Source organism: Ochotona princeps, chromosome 3, assembly GCF_030435755.1.
Source record: "Ochotona princeps isolate mOchPri1 chromosome 3, mOchPri1.hap1, whole genome shotgun sequence".
NCBI classification, from domain to species: Eukaryota; Metazoa; Chordata; class Mammalia; order Lagomorpha; family Ochotonidae; genus Ochotona; species Ochotona princeps.
The window spans coordinates 16696982-16724380 of record NC_080834.1 but is presented as its reverse complement, the minus strand read 5'-3'; the positions used below and the strand labels follow the sequence as shown (position 1 = coordinate 16724380).

At 36.6% G+C, this 27399-nt stretch overlaps 1 protein-coding gene across 1 annotated transcript in view; it reads right to left on the bottom strand.

The window, feature by feature from the left end:
• RSRC1 (arginine and serine rich coiled-coil 1) overlaps nucleotides 1–27399 on the bottom strand; it is a 371018-nt gene that overhangs the window by 154768 nt on the left and 188851 nt on the right. Inside the window, exon 6 of the mRNA XM_004598575.4 lies at nucleotides 2663–2714. Coding sequence (XP_004598632.2) covers nucleotides 2663–2714 — 52 coding nt within the window. The remainder of the gene's footprint in view (nucleotides 1–2662; nucleotides 2715–27399) is intronic.

The following is a 27399-nucleotide window of genomic DNA, read 5'->3' as shown; positions in this document are numbered from 1 at the left end:
ACTTATTAGTTATATAATCTTTACAAGTCATTCACAGCAAAAGTAAAATGGAGAAAAGAAATTCTTAACGCAATTACCATCCCTCCTCCTTCGTTGTGATAATCACATTCCATTATTTATCTTTCTGTCATGTTCTATTTTAAAGTATAAAAGAACGTGTCACAAATCTTTTCTCTTTTTTATATTTTAAATGTTTTATTTATATAAGCTGACCTTTCATGTCTTTCATAATACAAATGTAGGTAGCAGGGGCGTGCAAAAGAGGAGAAAGGGAGAGACAGACAGAGAGGGCTCCCCTCCACTGGTTCACTCTTCAATGTTCCACTGGCTGACACTGGTACTGTGCTGAAAGATGCTACCAGGAAGGCACTCCAGGCCACCTGCAGGCACAGCAGGAACCCAATTACTTGAGTCATCACTATAGTCCCCCAAGGGTGCACATTAGTAGGGAACAGAATCGGTAGCAGAGCTGGGTTTGGCTCAGGTAGTCAAGACAAGGATCCCAACCAATGTTTTAAACACGAGGCCAAATGGCTGTTCCAGTGGCTGAAACTGTGATACTATTAGACACACTTCTAAAACTGCCAAGAAATCTGTGTAAGTTTACAGTTGGCTATCGTACCTCAGAAGTTTGTTTATTGGGAAAATAAGTCTAACACACAAAAGAAATTTAAATGTTAATATTATTGGCATATGAATAAATATCAACATAAATAATATGCAAAAACAAACACTAAAAGAACCTGAAGGCAGAAAGAAAGGTTATGCACAGGAATTGTCAGGGAAATCTATAAAGATCTATCCTAACCAGTATTGTGCCCCAGCAAGTTATGCTGACGCATACAATGCTGATATCCCATTTGACTACCAAGCCAAGTCCTGGCCATGATAATGCACATGAGAAAGCAGAGGTAGATGGCCGAAGTGTTTGGTTTCCTGGCACTGTCCTGGGTGACCCAGTTGGAATTCCTGGCTCCTGGCTTCAACCTGGCCCAATTTCAGACACTGTGGTCATTTGTGGAGTGAACCGTGTATAAAAGATTGTTCTTTCCTTTCTGAAACTCTGCCTTTCAAATAAACAAGTGTCTTTTTGGAAAATTTAAAAATGACAGATAAGTGTATTTTCTAGTTCATTAGAGTTCTCTGTAGTAATTTTAAAAACTTACTTGAATGACAAAGAAGATAGACAATCTATACTGATAGGACTGGGCATCAAAGGTATTGTCTGGTCAGAGTGGTTAATCAGTGGCAATGAAACAGCATAGTGCATTTGTAAAACAATTTGACACAAATGTAACAGAAGTGATTTTAATTACTAACATCTTCTCCAATATATGCATTTCTATGGGAATTAACACCAAGAAAAGAATGTAAAGTATAAAAACAATCCAATGTATAAGGGGATGAGAGAAGTGAGAAAGAAAAGCTGGATACAATATAATGGTTCAATCAGAACAAAATGGTCAAGAAAAAAAAAATGTAACACAATGAACTAAGGTCTTCCCTTTAGTTATCTAGGCCAAGACAGGCTTAATATGAAAACTGTCATAATTTTTAATACTTCTCAAATTCAAAGAACCTAGCTCTTTATCCTTAATATAGATTGTTAAATAAAAATTGAGGGGTGGAGAAGTTTGCACTTTTTTATAGTATATCTCAAAGTTATGTTAATGAAAAACAAAAAGGAGAAGACCTTGATGTAGAATGTTTTATACTTGTATGCATTAAGGAAAACTATAGGCAACATGGGCACAATCCTTTAAAAGTAAGACTTTAATACTCAAGTTATGAAATGAAAATTAAAAATAGAATAAGATAAATAAAATACAAGCAATTCTTAAACTGGAGGGATACAGAAATTCATAGTCAAAATAAAAACATTCATCATCTAGTACACTTGTGTGGTAATTGATCTCTATTAGAGATTCAGGAGCTACTTATCACTCACATTAGTGTTCCAAATCTTTAGACTGTGGATGTTTAGTGTGGGAATAAAAAGAATAATGGAAATATTTAAATATGCATACAAGTATTTTCTCAATCAATAAGTACTAAAATATAACTAATACCAGAGATATGAAATTATTTTTGAAAGCAACACATTAAATGAACAATATAGTTACAGGAATCAAATGATACTGATCTCATTTGCTTTAGAAAAAATAAAATCTCAATCTAACCATGGCGATTTATACAAAAGTCGAATTAAAATGGAACACAGGCTTAAATGTAAAATGCTAAACTGAAAAGCCTTTATTGAGGAAATACAGGAAGAAATCATAATTTGGGGTTATCAAAGAAGTCTTAAACATGCTACCAAAAACACTGTTCATTATACATATATAACACACATACGTACACATGTATATATACACATATATGTATATACATACACTCATATATATGATCAATCAATGGGACATTATCAAAATTAAAATTGATGCAATTCCTAGAAATGAAAAGTAAAAATGAAGGTTTGGCACATTTAATATTATTCTTCAACAATAAAAAGGTCATATATTACCATACACATAACCTAGATTTTGAAAATCTGTGAACTTACATGAAAATAAGAATCTTCTCTTTGACTCAGCAATAAGTATGCTGCCCTTGGTAGTACTGCCAGTTTTTCATTAAATGGAAGTTAATGATAAATACTTACCAGCAGCCTCAAGAACCATTTGCAGTCTGGCTTTGGCCTGCTCTGCTGGTGGCTAAAAACCAACCATAAAAGACATACAGGTCAGACTGAATAGACAGAACTTTTAATTAATGCACTGTTACATGACATCAATATTTAAAGAAGCTTATTATACTAAACACTAATATCCATCACATCAGTACTACCAATTATCTTTCGTCGTCATGGTCGAATTACACCTTTTTTGTTATTAATCAAATGATGTAAAAATGTTCTTCATTTTTTAATTGTAAAAGATTTCCTAGGGTTGGGCATGGTGCCGTAGCAGTTAAAGTCCTTGCCTTGAAGGCACCGAGAACCCATATGGGCGCCAGTTCTAATCCCAGAGGCTCCACTTCTCATCCAGCTCCCTGCCTGTGCCCTGGCAAAGCAGTTGAGGGTGGGTCAAAGCCTTGGGACCCTGTGCCCTCCTGGGAGACCTGGAAGAGTTCCTGGCTCCCGGCTTTGGATCGGCGCAGCACCGGCCGTTGCAGTTACTGGGGGAGTGAATCATCGGATGGAAGATCTTTCTCTCTGTATGTTTGACTTTGCAGTAAAAATAAATAAATCTTTAATAAAAATAAATTTCCTTTACAATCCAATCATGCACCAACCAGCAATAACATAAATAATTGAAATTTCATGAGGCAAAACTCGCAAGTAACAATATTCTCAAGATGTATTATTTCTTTGCATATGGAAATATACAAGTTGATCTATTAGGATATAAACATAGTAGCAACTTCAAGTCTAACACCTCAGCATTTTGCTTTTCTAACAGGATTTGAAAAGAGCAAGTGTGTCAAACATTGGATACAATGTAACTTTTGTTTCAAATTCTGAACTACTGGCTCTACAATTGTGCCCTCAGTGATTCTTAGGACAGTTGATAATGGCTGAAACTAACCTAACTCTGACTTCTGAATGAGAGCCTCATGGTATCTTAAACTGCAACATGGACCATACCAGGTTATGAAAGATCTGTTAAAAACTTTCTTAGTATTTAAGGCTTCATGTCACTATACCTTTGTAAAAAATGACAACCATAACCTAATAACATAAATGAATAACCTAGATAACTCCATGTTTATATATATAAACATCATTTCATTTAATGTGACACATTTGAATATCTTGCTATTTGCAAAAAAATCAGCTTGAATGAAATGAATTAAATAATTGAATAAAAAATAACATATGCTCAGAAAGGCTTAAAAATTTCAGTGGTGTCACAAGCATTTGCATCAGAAGTTAGGACACTGTTTAAGATACACATGTCTCACTGGAGTGCCTGGTTTGATTCCTGACTGCTTCCAATCCAATTCCTCCTAAAGACAGCCTGGGAGGCAGCAGCTGATAGCTCAAATACTGTGATCTCTGTTCCCCACTGGGAGTTCATGCTGGGATCAGGGTTCTTGATTTCAGCACTGCCAGCCCTGGCTGTTGAAGGCATTTGGCAAGAAAACCAGTAGGCAGAAGACAGCTCTTCCTTCTCTCTTTCTCTCACTATGTATCACCTCCCTTGTCTTCTCTCTCCCACCTCTCTGTCTTTCAAGTAAAAGTGAAAATAAATAAATTTTTCATCACCTTTTTCTGGTAACCATCACATGCTTATTGCTTGACTTAGGGAAAGTCTTTTTATAGATTTTTAAGATATTTATTTTTATTTTATTTATTTGGAAGGCAGAGTTACAGATAGAAAAAGAGAGGGATAGATCTTCTGTGTGTTGGCTCACTCTCCAAATGGCCACAAGAGTTAGAACTGGCCAAAACTGAAACCAGGAGACAGAAGTTTTTGTTTTGTTTTGCTTTTCCAGGTCTCCCATGTTAGTGCAGGGGCCCAGGGACTTGGGCCATCCTACGCTGTTTTAGGGTGCATTAGCAGTGAGCTGGATCAGAAGTGGAGTACCCAGCATTTAAACTGATTTCTTCATGGGATATTGGAACCGCAGGCAGGGGCCTAACTCGCTATTCCATATGACAGACCCCAGGGACACTATGATATACCCAGAACTACAATAGTCCTAGAACAGAAGCCTGCTTCTTAAAATAGATGTTACTGGAACACAGACAAGCCACTCACATAATGTCTATGGTGGCTCTGTGCTCAACTCAACAATAGGAGTTGAGCTTTTGTAAGGAGATTTATAAACAGCAAAGCCTATCATATTAATTATCTAGACTGTCAACAACTTTTGCTGACTCCTGTTATAGAAGGTGGGCTTACAATTTTAAAAGCATAATTGATAGGCTAAAATCTACACTTACATTCGCTATTCTAACAAAGTGTTGCAGATGGGTTGAAAGGAACATGACGAAGCCAAGAAAAGAGTAAGGTGGCAATCCAGGAATTTGAGGTGAGAGGTCAAGGGCCTGACCTGAGGCAGAAACAGAAACCTAGGCAGATTTCGGATGTGAGAAATATAGAAGCAGTAAAACAAAGGGCTGAAGGGATTATAGGAAAGGATGGATGAATAACAAAAGAGCATGCTATATGTTTGTAGTTGGAGGGGGGCATAAACACACAAAGTATGGAAAAAGAGAGTTCAACTTACAATATAACATCAAAATATCAATAGAAGATTGGGGGACATCTACCGAATACAATATAGCAATCATAAAGTAAAATATACACAGACGCCAAGTAGTTAATACAAACATTTATGATAACTGGCAATTGATGCTTGTCACTAGTACTAGGGAACTCAGAAACTGTAGAACTCCAGCACAAGGAAGCAGTGAATATTTGGCACCAACTGACTGCTATGTTGCAGAAATGCAAGCCCAGACAAACAAACCTTGTTGATTTTTTACAAGGGTCAAGTCACCATAAGGACTAATACTGTGTATGACAAATAATATTTTCTGGATTAGGTTCAGCCTGACGACAGATAGTATATGGACCTTTGCCATCTGTGTAACACAGTACAAACATGATATTCCATGCAATGCAGCATAACTATCAAGGCAGTAAAGAAATGATATTCTGACCAGCAGGTCTAGAGTAAGCTAAGAATTATGAAGCAAACATTTCAGAAGGTCCTTATAAGCACTGAGTGTCCTTTGATAGAAAAATCTTAGGCACTTCATTGGCTAAGATATTCTGTAGGAGTTTATTTTTTTAGCATCAAGGAAAATATTTTCATAATAATAATTTAAGACATAAAAAGAGTATACAGAATAATGTGTGCTTTCAATTACTTTCAATAACATACTAACAACATTGGCAAAAATCTCCGATTCCATGTAATTCTGAATCTCCCTTCACAACTCTACCAGCAGCTCCTATTATAGCCTCTACCCTGCAAGTACAGTGATCACTAAAACGTTAGAAAGATTCCTGATGGTGAATGTTAATGATAAAAGATATTTACTGTGATATATTTATTTTAACTAACTATTCTTACAATCTGTGCCACACCACTCAATTTCAAAGGTAGAAGAAGCCATGGAACAGAATGATTAGTCACTGTCTCTACCAGTGAATGGTGAACTAAAATTTACACACACTGACGTCACATCTCAAGATCCTTTTACATCAATCACAAGGACATTCATGATGCCAAATCAATTAATTTAAAAAGATTCAAAGGTGTAAGAATACAATTTTCATTCTGTCAAAAACAGAAATGCATCCAAACGAATGTAGTTAATCCAGTATATAAAATAATTCCATTTTAGATACATTTACCTGTGATGATACAATATCCTAAACTTTATCTATGAAATGTAGAGATGAACTTCACAATAGGGATAAATGTTGCTATATTTTTCAGTGATTTATTTCACATAAAAATATTTGTATAAAAACAAATACTGAGATTGTCTGCACACACAAATGTTCTTCATGTTCTGAGCATGCAAAAAATATCGGTTTCTGTAACTAGTGACTACGTTGAATGGATATGGAGTTCCTAGCTTGCACCTCTTTTTACTTAGTCATCTGTACCTCAAATCTTTAATTTAAAAAAATTTATTTTATTAGAGAGGCAGAGTTACAGAGAAATACACACACACACACACATACACACACACAATGTTTCATTCATTGATTCACTCTTCAATTGGCTGCAGTGCCTGAGGATGGGCTAGGTCAAAGCCAGGACCCTGGAACTCTATCCAACTCTCCTATGTGGGTGGCAGTGGTCCAAGTACTAGGTCATCTTCTCTTGTGTTCCCAAGTCCATTAGTAGGAAACTGGATCAGAAGTGGAGTAGAGAGGACTTGAACTGGTATTCATAAGGGATGCTGATGTTTGGCTGAATAGCTCTGGAGATGAGATTTGGAGAAAAGGTAGTCTGGTTTAAGTTGTGATCATTGTGATTACTATCTATAATTGCTTTATGGGAAATATTAAAAAATAAAGAAGAAACACAGAGCTTAAAAACATTATATCACTTCTTTCTAAGAAGTGATTATTACGAGTACAACAGCTAGCCCAAATGGAAGCATTTTTGAGTCTGACAGCCAAAATGCCTCATGCTGCAGTTATTTAAGGGTACATTATGCTTCAGCATTAGTATGAATTCAATAAAAAAAATGAGACCTTTTACATAAGTTCTTCAGAATCAGCAAATATAGCATTTACGATATCAAAACATATGTGTGAAACTTTTCAAATCATTTCTAAATGAGGACATACTGGACACTGCTTCATGTCCCAATTGCTCCACTTTTAATCTAGCTCCCTGCCTGTGGCCTAGGAAAGCAGAAAAGAAGGGTTCAAAGTCCTGGGTTCCTGAAACCATATAGGAGCCCCAGAACAAGGTACTGGCTCCTGACTTTGGATCTGCTCAGCTACAACTAATACAAACATTAGTAGACTGAACCAGAAGATGGAAGACCTCTCCCTCTGTCTCTCCTACTTTCTATAACTCTACCATTAAAACAAATCTTTTGTAAAATTTTTACTTCTTTTTATTATTATCACTTTATGATACAGTTCCATAGCCCCGGGGATTTCCCTTATCCCTTCCCCAATACCCTCCACCTCACTGAGTTCCCCTATATCATTCCCATAGCATAGTTCCTCATACACAGTCATACGTCCATTATTGCAGGCATGGACAATGCCAGAGAGTCCAGCATCCTATTGTCAAGATGTAGTAAACAGTTTCATTGGAAGTCCATCTTTAGTCTGGAAGTAGAGATGCATACCGCATTGTATCCTCACATCTGGATATGATAGTCTGCATTGCACAGTTACTGTATATTCCTTTAAATGAAAAGCCACAATACAAATTCAACAGGAAGAAAAACAGAAATTTACAATGCCATGAAGTTAAATAATTTTAGCAATGAGTTGTTCACTGATTTAGCCTTGTTATTTTACTGGGATGGTCTTCACATTTGCCCTTGGTTTTGGTGGGTGCTATTCCTCTTCTCTGTCAACAGAACATCTTGAAGTATCATTTGTACAATAGGCTTAGAAGAGGCACATTCTTTTAACTTTTCTTTACTGTAGAAGAATTCTATTATATTTCCAAAGACAAAGGAAAGTTTTGCTCAGTATGTTACCTGGGCAGACAATTTTCTTCTTTCAGAGTCTGGAATATGTTGCTCCATTCTCTTCTGGCCTCTAGCGTTTCCTGTGAAAAGTCTCCTATGAGTTTAACTGGCATTCTTTTATATGTCAGTTGATTTATTTCACGTGCACATTTCAGGATCTGTTCCTTATGTTGAACTGAAGAGAGCCTGATTATCGTGTGTCGTGGTGAAGACTGCGTTTGATCAGGCCTGATGGGAGTTCTGTGCCTCTCCTGGATGTTGTTTCGTAATTCTTTCTCTAGATCAGGGAAATTTTCCTTTATTATTTCATTAAATACACCTTTAATCTCAGTTTCTCTTTCTGCACCTTCTGGGACTCCCATAACTCTTACATTTGGCCTTTTAATAGTGTCTTTCAATTCTTGAGTAATTTTTTTAGCCTGATCCAGTTCTGCCTCCACCTTTTTGTTGTTTCCCCCTGGTGACAGGAAATATCTTCTAATTTTGAGATTCTTTCTTCTGCCTCCTTCATTCTATTTTGGAGACTCTCCCGTGTACGTTTAATTTGCTCCACTGTGTTCTTCATTTCTGATGGACCAGCTTTCATTTGATTCACTTCCAGTGTCACATATTCCTTAAATTCCCTGAATGCCTGCTTTATGTGCTTCTCATGGTTGATAAAAAGCTTTGTAACAAGTGTTTTGAACTTTGTATCCTCCATTTTCTCGATGTCTTCCTCAGTGAATTCTGAGGTGGGTAAAGTGTTTTGCTCCTTTGCAGGGGAGTCTTCAGTAATATTCATTGTGCCTTTGTCTCTTCTTTTGTTCTAGGTCATTGGACTTCTGGTTAGCAGTCTTCTCCTTGGGGCAGGTTTCTAAGCTCTGTCACCACCAATAGGTCTACAGTTCAATTTTACTCAGAAAAAAAAAATGTTTACTTAAAACAAGTCTAGGATCTGAGTGTCTAGAACATGTAGCAAATAAATGTGTAACTTTTTAAAACGAAGTATCCAACTGCTTCAAAAGTGGTTTTACTCTCAACCAATACTGTATAAATGCACTAATTATTGTGCATTTTATCACTTGTTATCACTTGACATATCAGTCTTTTTAATTTCAAAATTTTAACAGGTGTGTAATGGTACATAATTTCAGTTGTTTCTTGAATGACTAAAGGTGTTGAACATTTTTTCACATGCTACTTTATTAACCATTTATCTATCATGGTAAAATGAATGTCTAAATTTGTAAACTTTTTAATTGCACTCTTTTCAGATTTTTCTCTAGTATGGAATTTCCGATGTTATATGCAAAAATCTGATTAGAATTTTGGCAAAGTTCACACCATCAATTTATACTTTTATGAATCATGCTTTTAAATTTAGGAATATAGTTATTCAATTGTTCTAGCATCAGCTTTCCACTGAATTGCCTTTACAAATTCATCAAAAATATATTTACCACAAGTTTGTGTGTGCGTGTGTGTGTGTGTATCTCCATTCTGGTTCATTCACTGGCCACTTGTGGCACCAACAACACAATGTCTTTATCACAACAATTTTACACTAACTCTTGGAATCAGGTACATAAATCCAGCTTGTGTTATTCAGAGTATTTCTTGTTATTCTAGCTCCTTAACGTTCTCAATAGCTGGATGTCTGTGGGAATGACAATTGTATAACAAATGATAACAAGTAGTAATAAGGAGTTACACAAACTGCAGGTAATTTTAATAAGTTTCTTAGCTAACCTGCTTGGCAATAAACTGGCAATTCTATGATCCTATGGGCTCCAAATATATACCATTTCTGTGTGTCACATCCTTAAGACCAAAATGAGAGATGTCCCTGAAAGTATGATAAACCTAAAAACATCAACATCTCATTCGAAAAAGTGTAACAGTTATTACTTACTGTATGTTACAGTTATTACAGACTCTATGCTAAGAATTTTACATACCATAACAATTTTAACAAGTCAGGAATTCTCAATACTATCTTTAAAATGAAGTATAAGTTACTTTAACTTATAAAGCTGATGAAGTGGCAGAGCTTGAATTTGAATCCAGATCATAAAATCTGCAGCCATAACAATAATATAGAGATTCAGTCCATGAAATCTATTGGTTTATTAACTTTCGTAGGACAAGAAAAGACAAACACAATCATTTTAATTGTCTGAAATGACATTACAAAAAACAACCAACCATTTATTTTTAGATGCTTTCACTTAGGATATACTAAAGCCATAAGTATCATCTAAAAAATCTCATTTTAATCAAGTTTGCACAGATGTACAATTTTAAAAACATTAAACACATTCACAGTATAGGTACTGTGCAATTCCCTTAAAGTAAATGCAATCTTACTATGACAGAGACACATATCAAAAGCTTATCATATTTCTAGCTACATTTCATTTTAACTGTTACTATAATTCTAGCTCTTAGAATCAAGGTCTAAGCTAGAAATACTACAAACAGCTCAAAAACAGATTTATGTCGCCTCTAGAACTTAGCACCAACCTAGTTTAAAGACCCCTTCAAAAGACAACAACATGCATTCCATTCCCAAGCAAATCCCTTTTAGCTTTATCACTTTCTTTAAATGGCTTAAAATACTACAAAAAGTTAGTTATCAGCTATTTTTAATTGAAATTATATAGATGCCATGTCACTGGTGGGATGTTAAATGAAACACACAAAAAAGGAAGTCTGCGATTACAACATACTACAGGACTATCAAAGAGCCTATCTGTACTATCCAGCACTATCAGGATACTTCAAGAGGTTCCTGGAAAATGGAAATAAAAGATATAATTATATATCCAGAGTCTATAAAGAGTTCATGGAAACAAGTATTATTACAAAAACATGCAGACCCAGTGCAATGTCTTAATTAGTTAATCCTCTGTCTTGCAAGTGCCAGGATTCCATATGGATGCCAGTTCGTGTCCCGGCTACTATACTTTCCACCCAGCTCCCTGTATATAGTTTGGAAAGCAGCAGAGGGTGGTTCAAAGCCTTGCAATGCTGCACTCATGTGGTAGAACCAGAGGAGGCTTCTGGCTCCTGGCTTCAAATTGGCTCAGCTCCGGCCTATGAGGTCATTTATGCAGTGAACCAGTGAATGGAAAAAACTTTCTGTCTCACCTATTCTCTATAAATCTGCCTTTCCAATAACAGTAATTCTTTTAAAAAGAAAAGGTACATGAACTTCAAAATTTGGGGGTCAAAATAGACTTATTGTTTAATTCCAGTTTCCATGATTTTTTGTTATTGTTGTTAAAGCCATTATTCTCAGAAAGAGTTGAGGAGGGTAAAGAGCCCTCCCTCTGCTCATTCATTCCCCAAATGACCAGAGAGAGAGAGAAAGTGAAAGGGAGGCAGAAACAGAGAGAGATTTTGCAAGCACTGGTCACAACATTCACCTCCGGACCAGGTCAAAGCCAGGACCTTCATCCCAGTCTGCGGTGTGGCTGGCAGGGGCCCAAACATTTTCTGGTGCTACCAGTTATGCCACAAAACTGGACCCTAAACTTTGTTCAAGTATAAACATATTCTTCCACTTCCTGGTATCTTTAAAGTCATCTTCCTGTTTCAATACTGCAGCTTTAAGTAACAGTACATCTTTTGATCATAAACATTGATCATAACATTTCACAATGGTCTGTTGGGCATATTATTTTATGCAATGACATAAATGTCCTTCTTGATCTTTTCAGGAGGCAGTTTAAAATAACACTTCCTAATTTTTATATCCTTGGTAGTATTCCAAACATATTTATGAGAAACCTATTCTCCATGACAACTTTTCTTTTTCTCCATTTTATCATCCACATTTGCCCCACCCCACCCAGCAGGAAGGAGGCAGCACAGCATGGCCCATTGTCCGAGCAGCCTTCTAGTTCTCCTGTTTTTGTCAACTTCACTGAAGTATTTTTTTTTTAAGATTTATTTTTATTGGAAAGTCAGATATACAGAGAGGAAGATCTTTCATCCGATGATTCACTCCCCAAGTGAGAGCAACAAGCAGTGCTGCGCCGATCTGGAGCCAGGAGCCAGGGTCCTAAGGCCTTAGGCCGTCCCTGACTGCTTTCCCAGGCCACAAGCAGGGAGCTGGATGGGAAGTGGAGCTGCCGGGATTAGAACTGGAGCCTATATGGGATCCCGGCACATTTAAGGTGAGGACTTTAGCCGCTAGGCCATCATGCAGGGCCCAAAAGTTTTCAAAACTCTTAGTAAAAGTGTCTGTGTCAGGCCCAGCGCCATAGCATAGTGGTTAAAGTCCTCGCCTTGCATACTCAGGATCCCAAATGGGCACTGGTTCTAATCCCGGGGGTCCTGTTTCCCATCCAGCTCCCTGCTTGTGGCCTGGAAAAGCTGTCAAGGCTAGCCCAAAGCCTTGGGACCCTGCACCTGCTTGGGAGACCCAGAAGAGCTCCAGGCTCCTGGCTTCGGATTGGCTCAGCTCGAGCCGTTGCGGCCACTGGGGAGTGAACTATCGGACGGAAGATCTTCTCTGTCTTTCCTTCTCTCTGTATATCTGACTTTCCAATAAAAATAAATAAATCTTTTTTTAAAAAGTGTCTTGTTTTACGTTATTGGTTGTATTTTTGAATACAGCTACTTCACTATGCCTCTAAGAGATCTTCAAATTTAGTCTTCGGGACCCTTTCCCACTCAATAACAAGAACTAATGCACTGGAAATTTGTTTATAGGATATTTTCACTTAAAACATACATTACAATCCAGCTGTGTAATTTACTACATTCCAAATGCATTATACAAACTAGGGTCAAATAAATATCCACATTTTTGTGTTGTTATAAATGCACTGCAACAAATGACGTATTTTATTTGACTGACTTGCTGAGTGATTGATATCTAGATGAACAGCTGCATAGAAGGCATGTTTCACATAAGGGAGGGAAAGCAAAGCAGAAAAGACTGACATCAGCAAACCTTCACTCTCCTTCTGGTCACTGAGGGCTCTCGGTTCCTTACCTACACAACTCTACTCATTACACTGTCTGCGAAATAAAAATGAATTCCCAAAGAATAATGATTTTAAATCACTGTGGTCAAACTCTACGACAGAAATAGTACCAGGGAAATTCAAAAATTTCATGGAAACCCAACAATAAAATTTTTCCAAGAACTTCTTACATTGTTTCAGAATGAATTATTTAAATATTATGAGACTATTCAATAACAAGAAAAAACACTACACTTGCAGTTGGCTGTACTGCAGAAACAAAAAGTAAAAAAAATCCAGATCCTATTAAGAACTAGAAACATATGTAGTAAAATTGCAACTTTTTTCTCCAACTAGTCTTTGTCTGTATGGATCAATAAAATCTTTTTGAAGAATAAGAGTAAATTTAAAATATTTCCTGTTACTAAAGTTGTATAGTATATTTGCATCACACATTTTAGTTAAATGTATAATTATATTACATACTTCACTATATTTAAAATTGCTCAAAAAACTGCAAAGACAAAGACTTGACCATGAACTGATATTTCACAAAATTGTTATTTCTACCGTAAGGTTAAAGCTGCATTGTGCTAAGAAGTAACTCACAATGGATAAATATGCGAGCATTTTGCTGCAAGAGAGTTAGGATCAATAACTAGTTTAACTAGTAAGTGAAAATCATATAGATAATTAAACGTTGGGTTTTTAGTTGACCTTAGTATAATCACAAAAACATTTTGCAATTTATCATAATCAATGATCTCTGGATAAGGAAAGTCCAAAACAATGGGTATTGTTAGTCATGATTAAAAAGTATTGGCAGAAACTTAATTCTTAATCTATGCTGCTATATTTCTTTTGTAATTCTAATGCAGAGTTAAAGCAGTATACAAATATATAAAGTATATATTTTTCTCATGATTTCACTCTAAAGTAGACACCTTTGTCCTTGCCCATAACTTTTGTGATATCTCTTTGTTATCTTAAAGTGATAGCATTAAATAACCAAAAGTGTATTGCTTTATATACTTTATAAAAATCATTGCAAAAGGACAGGATGGGGGCAGTGTTGTGGTGCAGCAATAAGCTATTTCCTGTGACAACAACCTCCCATATCACAGTGTCAGCTTCAGTTCTTAGCTGCTCCACTTCTAATCTCACTCCCTGCAAATGCACCCGGCAAAGCAGCAGAGGACAGCCCAGACACTGTATCCCTGCCACTCTCATGGACGACCACAACGGAGTTCCTGCCTGCTGGCTTTCACCTGGACCAGTCCTGGTCATTATCGCTATTTGGGGAGTGAACAATCAAGTAGACCTCTTTCTCTCTCTCCCCCTGGCTTTCAAAAATAATTATATATTTTTTTATATATAATTTTAAATATATATGTATATTTTTTAAAGCAAACAAAATACATTATTATGGTAACATGGTAATGATACAGATTTAACTACATAAATAACCTTCACTACATTGTTTAATTTGTCACTGTACCAAAATGGTAACTAATTTGTTGAAATTTTGGAAAATGTAATTTTATATTATCTTCTACTTATATATGGTCTACTGCCTTTTAAATATTCTAATATAGAAAATGAACAAACCTCAATAAAAACTTTAAAGATCTGAAAGGCTGATGATAATTTTTCAACTTAAAAAGTGGCAATGTTACTTGTTCCAAACCATTAGGGTAACAGTAATTCACTGGGGGAAAGGGTTGATATTTTAAGCTTAGAAGCAATGAGGAAATCACAAAGGCAAAGGACTGACAGGTTTGACTGCATAGCAATATTTTTATACAAAAAAATAGCAAGTTGCATAGAACTAAATAAGAATGACAACATAGTGCCAGTAAAAATTTTTTTAACAACACATTTAACCAAGAGTCAATACTTAGTTTCAAAAAAAGCTTTGGTAAAGCTATTATAATAAGAGAACAAATTCCTAAATGAAAAGAGAACAAAAGGGCATGTATTGGCAAGTTAGTAAAATAAAATGATAAGTACTTTTTAGATTTCTGTTAAAATTCTGAAATTACTATGAAAATATGCAAAAGAGAAAAATGAATATTATAGCTAAAAGAAATCAATGATGTAAACCTGTTACATTTCACTAGTGGTATTGGGATTTTAAAGACTTATTCTAATTTTTGATGAACATGGTAATATTTACATATCTTTATGTAGTACTATACAACAGTTCAACTCATGTACAGAGCATAAACTAAGCAATTATCACATTATTTCCTCTGCCCTCTCTCAGCTCTATATGTAGATTATAATACATTGCTGTGAACGCCAGTCCTCCTACGATGTGATGGAATCCTGGAGAACTTATTACTTCTACTTGATTATGTTGTGGTGTACCTTTTCCAATCTTTCTCCAGTTTCTCATTCACATCCTTCCCAAATATCAGCAACCATTACTCCTAGTTTAGCAAGCGTGCATTTTTAAAGGTTTATTTTTAATTAAAAAGGCAGACTTTATATAAGCAGAGGAAAGCTAAGGTCTTCATCTGCTGCTTCACTCCCCAAATGGCCAACACGGCCAAAACTGAGTGGATCTGAAACTGGGAGCCAGGAACTTCTTCCATGGCTCCCCAGTGGGTGCAGGGTCCCAAGGACTTGGGTCATCCTCCACTGCTTTCTCACACCACAGACAGGGAGATGGACAGGAAGTGCAGCAGCTGGGGTATGAACTGGCACCCATATGGGATGCCAGTGCCACAGGGTGGAGGATGAGTCTGCTATGCCACAAAGCTGATGCCAAGATGAACTTTTTTTGATTTTTATATATGAGAGAACCTGGGGGTATTTGTCATTCTGCGTCTGTCTTTAAATGAGTAAACACCAGGAAATAAACTCAATATCCAGCAGTGAAGAAGGAGGTTTTATTTAAAGAAATATAAAATACATATAAAAATACTGATAATGTTAAAATATAAAACCATTAAAAATTTTATTAGCTATAAAATGCCTGAATATTAAGAAAATTAAGAAGTCATTACTTTTGACGTAAGTTTTTCAATTGGTTTTCAATTCAAGAATTGAGTCTAGTAATTTAAAATACAAAGGAAACTTCATGGTGATATTCATCCTCATGGTAACTCAGAAGAGAAAATGAATAAAGTATGAATAAAAATGAATAAAATAATAAAGTATGCCAGAAAAGCCTTAACAATGGTGGAAAAACTGAATTTACTTAATTATATTGGCACACTAAAGCAAGGCATAGCTATACTGTAATCTTTTTTTTTTACATTTTTATTTATTTTTTATTACAAAGTCAGATACATTGAGAGGAGAGACAGAGAGGAAGATCTTCTGTCCGATGATTCACTCCCCAAGTGACCACAACGGCTGGTGCTGTGCTGATCCGAAGCCAGGAACCAGGAACCTCTTCTGGGTCTCCCATGCAGGTGCAGGGTCCCAAAGCTCTGGGCCGTCCTCGACTGCTTTCCCAGGCCACAAGCAGGGAGCTGGATGGGAAGTGGAGCTGCCGGGATCAGAACCAGCACCCATATGGGATCCCGGTGCGTTCAACGCAAGGACTTTAGCCGCTAGGCCATGCCGCCTGGTCCTATACTATAATCTTTTACAAATATTTTTAATATTTTATAAAAACCATAGTAAGATATTTACAAAAGCTAATGACAGAAAATATTCATATTATACGACTAACCGAAAATGCAGGATATGTAACTATTATTATAATGTTGATTTTATTTGTGTGAGATATATGGTATAAATATGGATATACAGAGCAAAGATGCAAAGAAACTATCCTGAAATGTTACCAATAGTGTATTTTTTCTTCTAGTAATAGAAGAAGAGATTAGAAGAATTCTAGAGGAGATTTAAAAAAATCATTCCTAGGCCCTGCGCAGTAGCCTAGCAAGTGAAGTCACTGCCTTGCAAGCTTCAGGATCCCATATGGACACTTGTTCTAAAACTGGTGGTCCTGCTTGCTATCCAGCTCCCTGCTTGTGGCCTGGGAAAGCAGTTGAGGACGGCCCAAAGGCCTGGGGCCCTGAACCCGTATGGGAGACTCCTGGCTTCGGATCAGCTCAGTTACTGCTGTTGTAGCCGCCTGGGAAGTGAATCAGTGGATGGAAGATCTTCCTCTCTGTCTCTCCTCCTCTCTGTATATCTAACTTTCCAATAAAAATAAATAAATCTTTAAAAATGTAAGAATTTCCTGAGGCATATTCTGAGTTCATTAATCAGTAAAGTCAAGTTTCAATCTGCTTGCTTGAAGGTATTACTTCTCTTAGCATTTGAATGGTAAAAACCTACTGCTCTGAGACTAGCATTGTGGTGTGGCAAGCAAAGGAACCACCTGCAACATCCCACATCGGTACTGCACTGCTTCCGATCCAGCTCCCAGCTCCCAGCTAATGTGCCTGGGATGGCCCGGGTGTTTGGGCCCAGGCACTCACAAGGGAGACCCAGATGAAACTCCTGGCTCCCATCTAGCCTATTCCTGGCTCTGGTGGCCCTTTGGAGAGGAAATCAGCTGAAAGAAGATCTTTCTGTCTCCTTCTTTCTTGTTATTAACTCTGCCTTTAAAATAAATCTAAAAAAAAAAAATACTGCTTTAACATCAGAGATGGTAAACTTGGTTCAGGCTTATGGCAGAACAATGAACATTTAAAGAGGAGACCTTGGAAGTCAGTCGATGGAAGAATCTTGAGATTACAAACTCTCCCATGCACATGAACGTACTGAATTACATCCACCTGCAGAAGATCCTGGAGAAGGAAGATGGTGAAACCCTGGATGGGGGGAGTCTTCTCCCCTTTGAATGTATTTCTGATCCTCATACAGTCTGGCCAGAGTGCAGAAGTCTTACGACCCCTGAAGCATTTTTGGACATACCTTTGCCCAAACTGTTTACTAACTACCAAATCATAAAAACAGACATCCCAAAGGAGTCAACAGTAAAAACAAAACAAAAAAACAGAGTAAGATCATCAAATTCAAACAAAACAAACCAAACCAAAATGAAACAAAATCCAAGAGCTAACTCTACAAAGGCAGGAAATTTCATAGGCTGAATTCAAAAAAGCTAATTTTCTCCTAAAACAAACTCACTAAGTCCTCAAATGAATACTATGGCATCTAGAGCCACATATTATCCATAAGTCCAATTTTAAACTAAAAATTAGGAAAAAGATAAAGAATGAAAAAAATCAAACTGTAATCAAGAAAAGTAGCTAAATTAACCACAAATCAGCACAGATTTACCAAAAGGTTTGAAGCAGCTATGATAAATGTATTCAAAGAATTAAAGAAAAATATTCAAGACTAAATGAACAAACTAAACAAAATATGGTAAGACAGATTGGAAATGTTGAAACTAAGAAGAAGGAACCAAATTTTTCAGTGAACACGTGTAGTAATAAAAATGAAAATAAAACTCAATATGTAGCTAACTAATGGAGTTGGGCTGTTAGGAAAAAAATAAGTGTCTACAAACACAAATTGATAATAACTATCTAAACAAACAAACAAAAACTGGAGTAAAATAATAAACCTTAGAATTTTAGCTACTTGTGGGACACCACCAAAAATCCTAACACATGCTAAGAACGGTCAATTTCAGAAAGCTCACTGAAAAATGTGCATAATGATCAAACTACCCACAAGTTTCAAAAACTTTTGCATGAAAATGAACTTATTCTTCAATTGTATTTTTCCAGGAAAAGACACCAATAAAGGAGGCAACAGGAAAAAAAAAAACTTGAATAATGATCAAAAGCATCAAATTGGCGAAAAACGTACAAACCACTGAAGATCAACGAACCTCAAAAGGACAGACCCAACAGGAACATGAACTACACTTCTGTATCTCACAGTCAAGCTCCCACTGAACAAAGCGAAAGGGAAGGGCACAAGCTGGGCACCAGGGCACAGACAAGCCAGACATGAGTAATGGGTGATTTTCATCAGCAATAATCCACAGAAGAAGGAAAAAACAATGACATTTTTAAAGTAGTAAGAAGAAAATATCTGTGAAGCAACAATTATATATATTCAACCAAAATAGGCAAAATAAAAACGTTCACAGATAAACAAAAGCTGAGGTAATTCACTCCTAATGGGTCTTTCCCTAACAATATTGAGTATGTCCTGCAGATCAAAAGGAAATGACACTAAATGGTCTCACAGCAGTGCAAACAGTGAATAAAAATAAATGACTATGCACCTGTAACTTAGTTTCCTATTCTTCATTTCTTTAACATACATACTTATTTGGCAAAAGCCAAAATATTAATATTATTGTTAGAAGAAGCATATTGTTATCCCTAAAGGAACTCCTAAAAAATTAGATTGTGTTCATGTCTTGGAAAATTTCCACAGTCAAAATGTCAATAATATACAAGTGTTTAACTATACAGTATGCTAAGAGAAAGATCAGAATGAAGCGAAGCAATGCTAGTAAAAGTGGTTTTTCCTCTTTACCTTGCTATTTCTTGGTTTCATTTAAAGTGACTATAGTATTTTTAATGAAAATACTCCAATAAAACTAAAGCCATTTGCAACAATGTAATTGTTCTAAAATATGTTCTAATTAGGAATAGAAAAATGAGAAAAAGTAATATTCTGGCAAAGGAAGACGAGAAGCAGACAGAGATTAAGAGAACATCACTGAAACATGAACAAGGAAGTAGAAGACATAGGAAGAAGCGGCCATGATGAAGAGGAGGGAGACACAAAACAAGTTTTTAGTGTAACTACCAGTGTTTGGGGCGTCAGTTGCCAATGCTCCTTGGCATCAGAGTGCCCTGCTGTACTTGTGGTTCACAGTGTTGCTAAGGAGCACCCCGACAGGCCTCAGGTGACAGTTCATGTCCTCGAATCCTTGCCTTCCTCGCGACCAGGAGGGCATCCTGGGCTCCTGGTTTGGGACCTGGCTCAGTTGTTGTAGGCATTTGGGCGGTGAAGCAATGAACAGAAAATTTCTCACTTCCTCTCTACCTTTCAAATGAATAAAATTTTGACACAGAAACAGTGTTTTAACCCACTCAATAATCTATTTACTCACACACATTATTAATGTAACTACATGGAGGCCATAATAAGATGGGATTGTTAGATTTGCACATTTTAGGACTTGCCTGATAAACCATGGAACAAGACCATCAAAATCTTGTGTTGGGTTAAGAAGTGGTCTAAAAAGAAGTCATTTTTCAGGTAAGACAGACTTAAAATCGATAAGGAGAGCATAACAATGTTTCAGCTGCTAAATTTGTGATTTTTGAGTTCATAGTAAGTATTTGCCTCTACAATCGAACTCTAATCCTAGCTCCTACTACAGTACTTCCTCCAACCTAGATTTTATTTATATATCCAAAGAAAAGTGAGGGATGGGGCTGGCACCTTGGTGTAGTACGGTAAGCCTCTTTCTGTGGTACAGGCATTCCACATATGGGCACCATTTTGAGTCCTGGCTCTTTCAATTCTGATTTAGCTCTCTGTTAATGGTCTGAGGAAACTCACGTGGGAGACCCAGAAAGACACTGTTGGGTTTAGACGGAATCAGCTCCGGCCATGGCAGGCGTTTGTGGAGTGAACTAGTCGATGGAAGATCTCTCTGTCTCTCCTCTTCTCTGTATAACTCTATCTTTCCGATAAAAGCAAGAAGAAAAGAAAACAAAGAAATGGAAATAAAAACTGAAATCTACACTCAACTCAATCGCCTTTTAAAACAAGTTTTATTGATTTTTAAATTTTTATTTATTTTTATTTGTTGTTTTATGATACAAGTTCATAGGCTCTGGGATTTCTCTTACCCCCTCTTCAAATTCCCTCCCCCCACAATGAGTTCCCCTATATTATTACAATAGTATAGTCCTTCATAAGCAGTCATAAGTCCATCATTCTGCTATTTCAATGTATCTTGACATTGAGGATACATGTTTGTTTTTACAACCTTTTCATTTTTAATATTTTTTTTAAAGATATTTATTTTAATTGGAAAGGCAGATTTATATAGACAAGGAGAGACAGAAAATGATCCTCCATCTGCTGCTTCAATCCAAAAATTGCCAGAGCTGGGCCAATCCAAAGCTAAGACCCAGGCATTTCTTCCAGGTCTCCTACATTGGTTCCCAAGGTTTTGGGCCATCCTTTCTTCTTATCCCAGTCCATAAGCAGGGAGCTGGATCATAACTGGAGCAGCCAGAGCAAGAACTGGTGCCCATATGGGATGTCAGCACTTGCAGACAGAGGATTAACCAATTGAGCCATAGTGCTGGTTCCCACTTAAATCTTTTTAAAAGACACTCAAGGGTATATGGCACTCATGTTACATACTTCCTCCCACCCACCCGGCCCTTAACAGCATCAAATATACAAAAGGAAAAAGACACTTGTTCTTTCATTCAAGATCAGCCATATGACCTAGCAAATAGGGTAAAGAAGGATCCGTGACAGCCTTTTTCTTTCTTGTATTTTAATTCATCGAGATCTGTGTTTGTGAACACATACAAGCAAATCTCAAAACTACACAGAACTTGGTGAACATTAATATTCACAACAATTGGGCCTGGTGGTGCGGCCTCACAGCTAAAGTCCTCGCCTTGAAAGTGCCTAGATCCCATATGGGCTCTGGTTCTAATCCCGGCAGCTCCCTGCTCCATTTCCCATCCAGCTCCCTGCTGTGACCTGGGAAAGCAGTCAAGGACGACCCAAAGCCTTGGAACCCTGCATCCACATGGGAGACCTGGAGGAAGTTCCTGGCTCCTGGCTCTGGATCAGCACAGCTCCGGCCGTTGCGGCTGCTTGGGGAGTGAATCATCAGACGGAAGATCTTCCTCTCTATCTCTCCTCCTCTCTGTGTATCTGACTTTGTAATAAAAATTAAAAATCTTTTAAAAATATATTCACAACAATTATAAGGGGATAAGTCAATAAGGCACTCTGCTATAAATTACTTCAGTTTTATTGCTGTACACATGTATGTATGTATGTATGTATGTATCTACCTGCTGTTTAGAAAGGTAGTAAATAAGACAGATTGGGAGATTTCCCACCTGCGTGTTCACTCTCCTAAAGCCTGCAGCAGCTGCTCTGATCCAGGCCCTGAGACCAGGAGACAGGAATTCAACCTAAGTCTCCCACATGTGCAGCAGGGACCCACCCACTCTGCTTCTCACTTGCTAGCTCCCAGGGCATGCATTAGCACAACTTTGGAATCAATAGGAGAGCTGGGCACACAGGATTTGAGACAGCTTGTTTTAGCTGTAGCGGAAACCATGTCATTTTTGGAATTCATGAGAGCGGTGGCAACCTGACAACACAACAAGACTTAGTAGTATTTTGATGGCTTGCTCTCATTTTAAATCTTAATTGTATCTAGAAAATATTTGAAACAACCACACATAACCACAGTAGGGCAGCTGCTAGTCAGGTAACTGCTTTACATTAGTTAAATTCAGCGTGACTTTATTTTTGCTGCACAAATGTCACACAGCTTCTTTTAGTATGTAATATTGATGAAGATGGAAACTATCAATGACCAAGTTAAAAATATATTTTTTTCAATAACGTGGTATTCAAGACAAACAGAACCACGACCTTTTAAACTTTCGTTATAAAACATACTTTCTCTCATTCCCTTCTTCCCTCCCTATCAAATAAAATTCAAACCTTTAAAAACCTTTAAAAGGTCATTGCCCATAGTTTAAAGATTGTACTTGCTTAAGCATTCTCTGTCTCCAAATCTCTTCTAAGTATTTGGAAATAAACTGATACTTTGTTGTTTCCATAGCATTTTGCTTTTAAGAACAAGATAAGACTGGATATTCAATTATATTTCAGTTTAAATGGCCTTTTGCTATAAGTTACTAACTATATTTATATGTTTAATAACAGGGATATAAATAAAATGTAAGCACTTAACATACATATTTTCTGCTACTATTTCAAAACACAACATTTTTCTTTGATAAGATACTTGATTAAATAGCATCTTGTGCTTTTGGGTGCACGTGACAGTTCTCTTGTGAAAATCTGTGAGGAAATTTTTCACAGGTGTGCCTTCTTAAAAAGTTCCTATATGTGCTTTTGTAACCTTTCTAAAGCTTGCTCCTGGATACAATTTGGATAATAGCCAATAGATGGCACTGTTCTCACTAGTAGCAAAGACTTCATAAAGTGTTGATTACAATCATAATATTAAGACCAAATATCTACTCAAATCAGTGAATCCTAATTTTTCATGATGGAGAACATATATTAAAATATATTAAATACTAAACACTTTTACTGAAAAATTATGGAATAGGAGAGCCCATTTCAAAGCAAGTCATTTAAAATATTTATTGAGTGTCTACTATCATTCAGCTCTAGAAATATCATAATAACAATTCAATATCAAATACATAATAATGTATGCAAAGGAGATGATAACTGGCAAATAACATAGGGTGGAGAGGGGGTTGTTTGTTGACACATCATATCTTGAACTTATGGAAAAGCAAGAGCAAGCAGAAAAATATAAAAAATAATTGCATAAGACTAGAAGAAGTCTATTGCCCTCAGAGGGGCTGCTATGTTTTAAGCAGTTTAGATTTTATCCTTATTTGTAACAGGTTCCATTGAAAGAGTGACTGGCGACATTATCAGATTTGTATGTTGGACAGATCACTGTTGGTGCTCGGTGACCACAAATCTAAAAAGGACGAGGGCTGGAAAACCGATGCCAACAAAGGCTGTTGTCAGTAGTGAAGGCAACAAATAATAATACTTTAGCCAGAACAGTTACAAAAAGCATAAAAAGGAAAAAAGCTACTGATAATTCCTTACTGATTCATCACCCTTTTGATGGCCATTATATGTGCAGCATATGCTGTGGGTGTGCTGTTCTTACCCATCCAATTTTCATTATTTAATAACATCCTGAACATCTCTAAAACATTCTATAATTTATAACACAAAATGTCTATCATGTATTTGGTATACATTTATTTATTTATTCATTACACTTCATAAGGATAGGGTTCTCTCTCCCGGTTAGTCTGATCACCATTCTATTGCTAGCATATAGCCTAGGACACAGTCAGTGCACGAAAATGTACTGAAGAAACAGGTGCTTTAAAAGTTCCACATCTAGTCACAACACTGTTTGGCTGATTACTGCCCTTCAGCATCAAACACTTCTTGCAGCCCTATTAAGTAACATTCACAAGACATGATGCCTTCATCAAGTCCTATAGCTTTATTAAGGAGCAGCATTTCTCCAACAGGGAGTTGTTTCCACATGTCAAGTTAGAAGCTATTTTCCAGTGTAATAGGTGTTCTTCCGTCATGTCAGCTTTCTCCATTACAGGCAACAACTAAAAGAACACTCCTTACAAAAGCAAGCAATTTCTTCCTTCCCCATGTGAGTCTAGCCAGGGTTTCCACTGCAGCTCCTCTTTCTGTCATGTACATCAGTTCAGTAATAGGGTTGAAGCTTTCTCAAGGGCACCCTGAATTATCATGGTAGTTGGTCAATCTTCTGAAGTTTAACTGTCTCTTAGAGAGAAACGTTTCTCTATTCTCACATTTGTAGTTTTTTTCCAGGCTTACTGGAGTATAACTGACCAAAACCATGTAAGGTGCATACTGTGATGGTTTCCTAGGTGTATCAGCGGCATGCATTATGGACTAATTGACACAACCTAATTGTATATTCATCAAATCACATGTCATTTGTAAACATTTTTGGTGGGAATATATATGATCCATTCACTTACAAACTGCAAGTATATAATTCAGTATTACTTACCAGACACATCATTATATACAGATATTCAAAATTTGTTCATATCACATAAATGAAACTTTGAACCCTTATATTTTGTGATTAGAGGGGTGAAGGAATGTACAGAGTTGGGAAACAAAATCAAGTCTTCTAATGATTCTGTCAATTTTCTTGGAATTCAAAGAAAAACCCAAATAAAATTCAGGAAAATTTTTAATTTTAATAAACCTGAATATTAGAATCTGTATTTTAAAATTGGATTATACTTATTTCACATCAGCGTATGCATCTTGAAAATACTAAAATGTTTATCTACAAAATGAAAGCTATTCTGAAATGTTCCATTCACTTATTAAAAACATTTTTTAACATAGACTTTGTATAACATGTTACAAGTATGAAATGAAAAATTAAAAAATGAATCTAACTGCAGGAATTCATGGCTTAAAGATGTTAAAGTACTCTATAAGTATTAATTTTATTACAATAGTATTTTAAATTGGTATGGCAGATCAGTATGGGTGAAAATTAATTTTAACTAGAAACTTGAGGAAGATTTTTACAGGAGACAGAATTTAAAAGTCGGGGCAAAGCAGGTAGCTTGTGTCTTGTCAGCATTTATTCCATAAGCCTGTTTTTTAAGAACAAAAATAATTTTTTAAAAAAGGTTCCTAATTACAAGTCCCAAAATATAAGAAGCCAAGGGATATTAGGCAAACTAGTAAAGCTAAGTTTAATATAAGGAACTACCAAGTCGAAATAGTCATAATGCCTTAACTGGAAATGTAGTTTAGAATTTTTAAATAGGTTATCAACCTACTTAGTAAGAGTTTTATGTTCTCAACTGGAGCAAACCATAGATGTGAAGTAATTTCAAAGCTTGCTAAATAAAAGCCTATTAATGATGCTGATAAAGGCAAGAAGGTCTATTTTTGTATTACTTTTATCACTGTAAGGTTTTTTCTAGAAAATACACAGAAGCTGGGAAATGAGGCAATTAGTAAAAAAATCATAAATCATCATAATGGTAGACAGCATAAATGAATGAGGGGAAAAAATGAATAAATAATATTAGACTAGCACTAAAAGATAACTGTTAAAAGAAAAATTAAAGTAAACTTTGCCATATATGTTAAATACCCTGTAACTAAGAACAACTTACTAGATAACATTTTAGCAACTACGTAGTAAGAAACTTTGTAACTTTTTAACTACATTAAAAAGATTTCTTTTGAGGGCTGGCAGTGTGGCAAAGAAGGTAAGCTACTGCCTGTGACACTGACAACCTATTCGGGTGCTGCTTCAGCACCTGTCTCAGCTGCTCTGCTTCCAATCCAGCTCCTCGGAAAGGCGGCAGAAGATGGCCCAAGCATTTGGATCCCTGAGCCCATGTGAGAGATATGGAAGCAGCTTCTGGCTCCTTTCTTCAGCCTGGCCAGCCTCGGCCACTGCAGCCGTACAGGAAGACATCTCTGGCCCTCCATCTCTCCGTGGCTCTTTTCAAACAAATAAATATTTGGAGGGTGTTTCTTTTTTCTTGAAAGATATAGTAACAGAGAGAGACAGAGACAGAGAGTGAGCACAAGACAGCTTCCTTTTCCATCAGCTGTCTCACTCCCATAAATGGCCATAACAGTCAAGGCTGGGCCAGACTTAAGTCAGAAGCCAAAACCTCTACCTTAGTCTTCCATCTTCTTTGCCTTCTCAAATGCATAGCAGGCAGCTGGACTAGAAGCAGAGAAGCTGGGGCCCAGCATTCTGATAATAGGATGCCAGTATCACATGCTGTAGATTAACCTGAAGTGCTACAAACTAGCCCTATATTACTTTATACACAATGTTTATGTAACATTACTTAAATGGAAACTAGCAGTTCATTACACAAAGAAGACTGGTATTATTTTAACATTAATTTTTAATTTTCATTGTTTTTCATTTGAGAGGCAGAGAGACACACAGAGAAAAAGAGACAGAGAAAATGAACTGGTTCACTCTCCAAACACCCGTGAGCAGGTGGAGCTGGACCAGATCAGGAGCTAAGAACGCAGCTTGGAGTACTCGAGGCATCACTACCGCCTCCCTGCACACACACGGAGGCTGCTGGAGCTGTAGCCAAAGCATGGATTCAAGTCAGGCACTCCAATATGACATGTGTCTTAACTGCCTGATCTCTGTAAATTCAGCAAATGCTCAAGATACACCCCATTTAATTATAAAATAAATCTGAAAACACTTGTGTGGTTCTGGAGATATAGCTAGTAAATCCATATTGTTTAAGTTAGCTCTCGATGGTAAATGCCTTAAAACCCACAAACAAAAACTGTATAACCAATAATTTTAACTCAGTTCCAGGAATAATTGGACAATAGAACTGTTGCTTTTTAAGTAGAAAAAACAAGGAAACTGAACCTGTGGTACAGCCAATATTATGATTAAAATTTGCTTATAAATTTAAAGTGCTTATTTCACTAAGGCATGAGCTATCCTACCACAAGGCTGGA